At 64.7% G+C, this 8,837-nt stretch overlaps 1 protein-coding gene across 2 annotated transcripts; it reads left to right on the forward strand.

The window, feature by feature from the left end:
- Nucleotides 1-286: 286 nt before the first annotated feature.
- Nucleotides 287-7,756, forward strand: COMP (cartilage oligomeric matrix protein; the record flags this gene model as incomplete). Of its 2 annotated transcripts, none has more annotated exons than XM_082835696.1 (19): nucleotides 287-365; nucleotides 577-680; nucleotides 1,095-1,146; nucleotides 1,573-1,742; nucleotides 2,407-2,544; nucleotides 2,838-2,912; nucleotides 3,024-3,182; nucleotides 3,271-3,375; nucleotides 3,464-3,571; nucleotides 3,772-3,931; nucleotides 4,473-4,591; nucleotides 4,804-4,856; nucleotides 4,957-5,138; nucleotides 5,353-5,531; nucleotides 5,658-5,706; nucleotides 5,910-6,106; nucleotides 6,604-6,776; nucleotides 7,396-7,535; nucleotides 7,618-7,756. In XM_082835696.1, 19 exons carry the CDS (start codon nucleotides 287-289, stop codon nucleotides 7,662-7,664), a joined length of 2,289 nt encoding a protein of 762 aa, XP_082691822.1. In that variant the 3' UTR covers nucleotides 7,665-7,756. The 2 variants fall into 2 exon arrangements, with proteins under 2 accessions (XP_082691822.1, XP_082691821.1); XM_082835695.1 differs by having other exon boundaries at nucleotides 595-680.
- Nucleotides 7,757-8,837: the final 1,081 nt, after the last annotated feature.

The raw sequence follows: 8,837 nt of genomic DNA on the forward strand, positions 1-8,837 counted from the left end.
TAAGCGAATGAGAGGGCTGGAGGGCGGTCCCGCTTGATTCCCCGCCCCAATAACCCCCCGCACAAGCCCCCCCCCGTGACTCAGTTTCCCCGCCGGATCCGGGTTCAGCCGCGCTGGGCGGGGCCTTGAACGCGGAGGCCAGCGCCGTCTGTTTACCTTGAGGCTGGACGCTGGGCAGGGCCGCGGAGGGCCGTCCCCGGGGCCGGCCGCGCCGCCGGCATAAATAGGACACGCGGGCCTCGTGGGCGGCAGAGAGCGAGCCGCTGTCCAGCTCCCCGCCGCCGTCATGGTCCTCACCGCCGCCCGCGTTCTCTTGCTCACCCTGGCTGCCCTCGGCGTATCGAGCCAGGGGCAGATCCCGCTGGGTAAGCCGCGCCTGACCCCCAAACGGACAGGACTCGCGGGAGGCCTGGGGTCGCGGCTTCTTGGGACTCGGGGACTGTTCGCCGGGGCGTGCGGGGCGGAGAAAGCAGGCAGCGGGGCAGAGGCTCAGGAAATGGGGTGGGCGTCAGGGGTCCCTGCCGCGGCGGTGTGAGGGGTGGTGATGGGGGTCTCCGGTCCCCGACGCCCCACCAGCGCCCCCTGTCAGCGCAGGTGCAGACCTGGGCCCGCAGATGCTACGCGAACTACAGGAGACCAACGCGGCGCTGCAGGATGTGCGGGAACTGCTGCGGCAGCAGGTGCCTGCCGGGGTTGGGGGGACGGGGGTGCCGGTTTGGCGCAGAGAGGCTTGGAAGAGGGGAAGGGGGTCTCGGAGGTAGGGGAGTGTGGAGGAGTGGGGGGAGGACTGGAGAAGGGGATCCTGGTGGAGGTGAAGAGGGCCCAGAGTTATGGAAAAGAGGAAAAAGAGGGGTCCCAGGGAAAGGGGGTTCCGCGGGAGAGGGGTAGGGATCCGTGAGGGGGGAAGGGAATCCCAGGGAAGGAAGAGAGGAGCTAGGAGAGTAGGGATCTCGGGGTAGGGAGTCCGTGGGGAGGGGGCCCGGGCCGAGTGGGTGGGTCTGCGGGAAGGGAGTTTGAGAGAGGGAGAGGGGAGACCCGACGGGGGAGGAGAGGAATGGACCCGCTGACCACACCCCATCCCCCTTGCACCAAAGGTCAAGGAGATCACGTTTCTGAAAAACACGGTGATGGAGTGTGACGCGTGCGGTGAGCACAGCTGGGGCGGCAGAGACTGGGCGGCGGGGGAGTGAGAAGAGATGGGGAGACAGAGACAGAGAGCGAAGGACAGACCGGGAGGAAAAGAGACAGAGAAGATGGAGGCTGACAGAGATGGAGATACTGGATGAGGGATGGAGAGAGAGAAACAGGAAGGGGAGACAGAGACTACGGGAAGGGGAGACCCCAAAAGTGCCAGAAACCTTGCGAGAGATGCTGGGAGGTGGAGAGTCGCGGAGGGAGAAGCAAAAAACGGCCAGGCGCCGAGATCCAGATACTGGAGAGACCTGGCGGGCAGAGCGCTCAGTACGAGGCGGGGTCGCAGAACAACCAGGATCTCACCACGCCCTCAGGGGCCATCCCCCCCAGGCTCCACCCCGGGGCGTGACCCTAACCATTCCCGCCCCACCCCCGCAGGGATGCAACCCGCGCGCACCCCCAGACTGAGCGTGAGGCCCCTAAGCCAGTGCGCGCCCGGCTTCTGCTTCCCCGGCGTGGCTTGTACCGAGACAGCAAGCGGCCCGCGCTGCGGACCCTGCCCCGCAGGCTTCAGCGGCAACGGCTCGCACTGCGCCGATGTCAACGAGGTGCGTCCGTCACCACCGCCCAGACGATCCCCCAACGCGTGACCCCACAGCTCCCCACCGCCCCGACAAACTCCTCATCCGCTGGGGGTGCTCTCCCGGAGAGCCCCCTCATCTCCAGGGGCGCAGGTCCAGACGACCTCCCCACCGCCGGGGGACACCCACCACTACCACCCCCCTCTCCACCTGGGACGCCCATCCCGACGACTTCCTCCGTAGCCGGTGACGTCCGCCTCAACGACCCCCCTCACCGCCGGGAGCCGCCGACCCCAGCCACCCTTCCACCACCGGGGGGCTCCCGCCCCAACAGCCTCCTCACCGCCGGGCACGCACGCCCCGACGACCACTTCCCGCCTCCTCTGGGGACGCCCGCCCTCAAAATGTCTTCCCCCGCCCATGAGCACCCAGCCCACCGGGTCCCAGGAGCAGATCCCCTCAGGCACGCTCTGGTCCCCGCCTGGTCTTGCCCCTTCCCACATCAAGGCAAAGCCGTGTGTGACCCCTGGGACAGTGGCCTCTGCCCCACATGGCACTCCCCGCTCCCCAAGAGCTAGCTGACGGCCCTTGAACTTTACAAGTACAAGCCCAATAAGCCCTGAGAAGCCTCTCTCGGGGAGGCCCAGCTATACGTCCGTCCTCTGACCCTCCGGGGCCCTTCTTTCCGCAGTGCAACGCCCATCCCTGCTTCCCCCACGTCCGCTGCATCAACACCAGTCCGGGCTTCCGCTGCGAGGCTTGCCCGCCGGGGTACAGCGGCCCCACCCACGAGGGCGTGGGGCTGGCCTTCGCCAAGGCCAATAAGCAGGTGAGGGCCGTGGGGGGTTGGGGTGGGGAGCCAGGAGGAGCATGTTGGGGTGGGGGGCATTTTGTTGAGTAAACTCGACCCCCAGCCTCGCAGCCTTTTCCTGCCTCGCTCCAGCGGGAGGGCATAGGGACCGGAGTCTGGGGAACAGAGGAAGTTAAGGGTCCACGTCAGGGATGGTCGGGCTTGGAGGCAAGATGTAGGGGAGGGGTAGGATTCAGAGGAGACGTGAACCGGGTGGGAGGTCTGGGGGTATCTGCGTAGGATCAGTGACCTCTGCCCTCCCTCCCACCCAGGTTTGCACGGACATTAACGAGTGTGAGACCGGGCAGCATAACTGCGTCCCCAACTCCGTATGCGTCAATACCCTGGTAAGGCCTGGGAGGAGAGGGGAAGGACTGAGAGATGGAGGATGGGACGCGAAGTGTCAGGCGTACGCGGGGGGGTGGGGGGGGGGCTGACCTCCTGTGGCCCGGGCTCAGGGCTCCTTCCAGTGCGGCCCGTGCCAGCCCGGCTTCGTGGGAGACCAGGCATCAGGCTGTCGTCGGCGCGCACAGCGCTTCTGCCCCGACGGCACGCCCAGCCCGTGCCACGAGAAGGCCGACTGCGTCCTGGAGCGTGATGGGTCGCGATCCTGCGTGGTGAGTGCGAGCGGGCCAAGGAGGGGCGTACCTTGAGGGTCCGGGGGTGGGGCCACGCCGGAGCACCCACTCACTCCCCCACCCGCAGTGCGGTGTCGGCTGGGCTGGCAACGGGGTCTTCTGCGGCAGCGACACAGATTTGGACGGCTTTCCCGACGAGAAGCTGCGCTGCTCAGAGCGCCAGTGCCGAAAGGTGGGCGGGGTCTGAAGGGCGAGGCCTGGTATGAGGGTGGGCGGGGCTCCCTGGCAGCGCCCCTCATGCCCGCCGCGCCCACCCCTAGGACAACTGCGTGACGGTGCCCAACTCAGGGCAGGAGGACGTGGATCGCGACGGCATCGGAGACGCCTGCGACCCGGATGCCGACGGGGACGGCGTCCTCAACGAGAAGGTGGGGCAAAAGCGGGGGCCTAGGTGAGACTAGATGGGGGCTTGGCTCGAGTGAGGGGTGTGGCCTTAGAGGCTGATCTCACGGGTCCCAGAGGGTTAGGGGATTCCCTGCAGAGGAGGCGGGGCCTCGGAGACGGACAGTCTGGGGAGTGACATTTGCCTTTCTAGGCCTGACTATTCCCAACCGGCCCTGACCTCTAGGACAACTGCCCGCTGGTGCGGAACCCAGACCAGCGCAATGCGGACGGCGACAAGTGGGGCGATGCATGCGACAACTGCCAGTCCCAGAAGAACGACGATCAGAAGGACACAGATAACGACGGCCGAGGCGACGCCTGCGACGACGACATAGACGGCGACCGTGAGCTCTGTGGCAGAGGGGAGAGGAGAGGGAAGGGCTGGCACCAAGGGGCGGGGCTTGGCTGGGCGGGGCTCGGCCTCCTTTGGAAGCCGGAGGGGGTGTGCTCGCCTAGGGCTCCAGGGACCGTGGACCGTGCTCCGGCGGGCAGCAAAATGCAAGCTGGGATATGATGCCGAGGAGAAAAGGAAGGAACTTTTGGAGGAGGGGAAGGTGGTCCCTGTGTGAGATGCTGCAGGGAGGAAATAAGAGGACAGAGACGTGAGCCTGGGGTTTAGGGCTGAGGAGGTACCATTTTTACATCTGGGCAGACACTCGAGGTGGTGCATTCACAGAGCTAGTCCCCTCACCGCCATCCATTCATTTAGTCTCCAGGAGGCTGGTGACTGGGCATGAATACTTGGTTTAACTTTGTTGTTATTGGGAGCCAAAGATGGGGTGGGACTCTGTCCCAAGCTAGCCCCAGGGCTGCACCTGCCCTGCTGAAGTCAGCCTGGCCCCGTCCTAATCTTGGGATCCTGTTCTGTCCTTCTGCTTCCCGCAGGGATCCGCAACGCAGTGGACAACTGCCCCAGGGTGCCCAACTCAGACCAGAAGGACAGTGATGGCGATGGTGTAGGGGATGCCTGTGACAACTGTCCTCAGAAGAGCAACGCAGACCAGGTGAGGGCAGGCCAGACCCCAGCTGGGTCAGACCCCTGGGGTAAGCACCAGGCTGATTAACAAGACTCCAGCCCAGTCCCAGCAGCCTGGGGGGGCGGGGGCGTGTTCCTCCACGTCAGGAAGGACCTTGGCTCTGGAACTGGGGGTGGGCGGGAGGCTTCTGAATTCTTCTGCCCTGATTAAGGACATCTACAACCTTCCCCCGCCCACAGAGGGATGTGGACCACGACTTTGTGGGAGATGCTTGTGACAGCGACCAAGACCAGTAAGGAGGACATCTGGGGCTGAGGTGGGCACCCAGGGTGGGCAGCCCTTGATCCAGCTTTCTGGGGTCTCATTGTCTCTGCCCCACCCACCCACTCTAGGGATGGGGATGGGCACCAGGACTCGCGGGACAACTGCCCCACAGTGCCCAACAGCGCCCAGCAGGACTCAGACCACGATGGCCAGGGTGACGCCTGCGACGACGATGATGACAACGATGGGGTCCCCGACAGTCGGGACAACTGCCGCCTGGTGCCGAACCCGGGCCAGGAAGACGTGGACCGTAAGGCAGGGTGCAGGGCCTGTGGTGGGGATGGGGCTAGTGTGGAGCCACTAGGGTGAGATTTGGGGTGGGCATGGTGGGGCCAGTGGCACGTGTGAGCAGAGCTGGAGACATGGTGTGGGCAGGGCCGGTAGCCTGTGTGGGCGTGGCCAGGCCTGGGGCGGGGCCTGGAGCTGATTCTACTACGGTGGGGGGGCCTCCCATCTCCTCTCAGGGGACGGCGTGGGCGACGCGTGCCAGGGGGACTTTGATGCAGACAAGGTGGTGGACAAGATCGATGTGTGTCCGGAGAACGCTGAGGTCACCCTCACCGACTTCCGGGCCTTCCAGACGGTCGTGCTGGACCCCGAGGGCGACGCGCAGATAGACCCTAACTGGGTGGTGCTCAACCAGGTGCGGGCGGGGCCCAGGCGGGAGGTGGGGGGAGCCCAGGACCGACACAGCGGGTCCTAAGCTAGGGGCGGGGAGCCGAGGCCCACACGGCTGGCCTGAGGCCCTTCTTCCTTTGAACCCCACCAGGGGATGGAGATCGTGCAGACGATGAACAGCGACCCTGGCCTGGGTGTGGGTGAGACATGGGGAGGGGCCAGGCCGTGCAGGGGGCGGGGCTAGGGGAGAGGTGGGACGGGGCGGGCCTGGACTCAGGAAAGGCGGGGCCAGGTTGGGTGGTCTGGGCTCAGGGGTCGGGCGTTCTGGACTCTGGAGGGGCGGGGCCAGGGGGCGGTTCTGGGCCCCGGTGCGGCAGGGGCTAGCGTCCCTTCCTCTCCCCAGGTTACACGGCCTTCAATGGCGTGGACTTCGAAGGCACGTTCCACGTGAACACGGTCACGGATGACGACTACGCGGGTTTCATCTTTGGCTACCAGGACAGCTCCAGCTTCTATGTGGTCATGTGGAAGCAGATGGAGCAGACATACTGGCAGGCAAACCCCTTCCGTGCAGTGGCGGAGCCTGGCATCCAGCTCAAGGTGCTGGGCCCTACCTGAACTCTTGGTCTCAGTGCCAACTCGGAGGCCCCAAACCCTCCCACAGATCCCCAAAGCCTTACAGCCCCCGGCCTCATTCTATGGACCTAGAAGTCTTTCTACCTAGTTCCTCCCACAGGCCCTCAAACACTCCCCCAGGATCCCCCAATCTCTCTGTGAGCCCCCAAACCCTCTCACAGAGCCCCAAACTTTCCCTCAGGTTCCAAATCCTCCTGCAGGCCCCATAGACCCCAGTATTTCACTGAAACCCTAGAATCCCCCAAGTCCTCTAGACTCGAGTTTATCCCACAAACCACTGCTGCCCCTACAGCCTGACTGCAAAGCTCCTCGTGGCCCCCAAGGCTTTCTCATGGGTCTCCCATCCAGGCATACTGGGGCCCCCCACCACTCCTCTATGACTCACAGCTCCTTGCCTGTCTGGGGGCTCTGGTGGCCTGTGTGGTCTCTGACCCCCGCTCCCCTGTTCTCCGGCGTGGCAGGCCGTGAAGTCCTCCACAGGCCCTGGGGAGCAGCTTCGGAATGCACTGTGGCACACGGGGGACACAGAGTCACAGGTGCGGCTGCTGTGGAAGGACCCCCGCAATGTGGGCTGGAAGGACAAGACGTCCTACCGCTGGTTCCTGCAGCACCGGCCCCAAGTGGGCTACATCAGGTGGGAACCCGCCCTCTGCCAGGGGGCCCGGAGTCCCTGCTCTATCCTGGCTCTTGAGGGAAGGAGGGGGGTGCTTCAGGGGGCCTCGGTCCCCTTATCTGTAAAATGGGAATAATATAGGCAGTTAGAAATAACTGTCTGGCCCTAGGGCATGATACCCCTCCCAGGACAGGGGGAGGGGCCAGGCCATGCAGGGAGCTGCTCAGGGGGCAGGGCCAGAGGAGAGGTGAGACATGGGGGAGCCTGGACTCAGAAAAGGCAGGGCCAGTTTGGGTGGTCTGGGCTCAAGGGTCCGGTGGTTCTGGACTCTGCACACAGCAGTAGGGGGGTCTCACTCACTCCTGGTTTCTCAATCCCCACTCTACGCTGCCAGGAAGACCAGGCACTACGCTTAGCACCTACTGTGTGCAGGGCCCTAGATGTCCATCCTCTCACACAGGGAAACTGAGGCTCAGGTCAGGAGCCCCCTCTGCCCTGAGCATGGCCCCGGCAGGGAGACATATGGCCCCCTCTTCTAGAGAGGAGGGGGCCTAGCTCATGGGGCAGGATGCCGACGCTCTGAGAGGGGAGGAGGCACCTGGCCCAGGGCCCCGAATCACAGTCCGTTCCTTCTCCGCAGAGTGAGGTTCTACGAGGGCCCGGAGCTGGTTGCGGACAGCAATGTGGTCCTGGACACGACCATGCGGGGAGGCCGCTTGGGAGTCTTCTGCTTCTCCCAGGAGAACATCATCTGGGCCAACCTGCGCTACCGCTGCAATGGTAAGAGGACCCTGTTGGGGAAGGTGGGGAGTCCATACCGCCCAGCCTCACCCCCCCTCACCTGCTCACCCTCTCTCCACAGACACCATCCCTGAGGACTACGAGGTCCAGAGGCTGCTGCAGGCCTAGGGACACAGGTGAGGACCCGCCACTGGATGACGGCCACCCTCACGGCTGCCCTCACTGTGGGAGGCCATCAGCACCCGGCCCCAAGAGGCAGCTGGCCTGGTGGGGAGGGAGAGGGGCTCAAAGAGGACAAAATAAAGCGTGTGTGTGGCGGAGCAAGCCGGCTGTGGTCTCTGCTACGGGGAGATGGAAGGGTCGAGCCTCTCAGGAGAGGCCAGGGACCCCAAACTCAGGCCTTGGGAGAGTTGGGGGCCTGCCACTCTCTCCCCCCGTGACTGGCTGGGGCCCTAGAAGCCTGACTAGGAGTGTCCGGCCCTGCTACCTCCCACTCACTCTCCTGGGGCGTCTGCCCCAGGATCCTGGGGTGTGTGTGTGAGGGGCTCATGCCTGCGTGTCCGTGTATCTGTGTGTGTGGCCCCTGTGTGGCTCCTGCCTGGTGCACCTGCAACACCCACAGTTCATCCTCCAGAGGGGAGAAGAGGGCAGGAAAAAAGGGGAGGAGGCAGAGATGAAAACATTGTATTTTTATTACGTTTCATTACAAAGGATGCAAAGGTACACAGACGATAGCGTCCACGCCAGAGAGGATGGGCAGGGGCCGGCCGAGTGCGCCCTGAGCGCCCGCCCCCGCCCGCCATGGGCACCCACGCGTGCGGCCCACGGGACATCTACAGCACAATGTACATGCTGGGGGTGGGGGCAGAGCCAGCCTGGGGGAAAGAGGGACATGAGTGGGACAGGGCTTGGACTGGCAGGTTTGCATATATCAGTGCCCAGTCCCTGGAGGGGCAGGGGCAGTTTCCAACGGAGGGCATGGCGGGGTCAGTGGACCTTGACTGCCAAAGCCCTCCCTTCCGGAGTCTGGTAGCAAATGCCACAGCTGTGTCCCCTTGTCCCCGGTTGGCAGGAGGTCAGAAATGACAGGCTGGGCATCGATTACCCCCAAATTCCACAACCCTGCAAGATGGGGGCAACCCAAGTGTCACTGGCTCCTCGGGACAGGGTGTTGGGCACTGGCCAGGAGGGCAGAAGGCAGAGGGAGCTGTCTGGAACCAGTCCCTGACGTCCAGCCCCTGCCTGGGGTGAGCCTCGGGCCCTGAGACCCGTGGGCCTGAGCTAATGACAAGAGGGAACTGAGGCCCGGGTCACAAGGGTCTTGTCTGCCCCCCGGCGCCT

This window comes from Leucopleurus acutus (assembly GCF_964270905.1).
Source record: "Leucopleurus acutus genome assembly, chromosome: 3".
Taxonomy (NCBI): domain Eukaryota; kingdom Metazoa; phylum Chordata; class Mammalia; order Artiodactyla; family Delphinidae; genus Leucopleurus; species Leucopleurus acutus.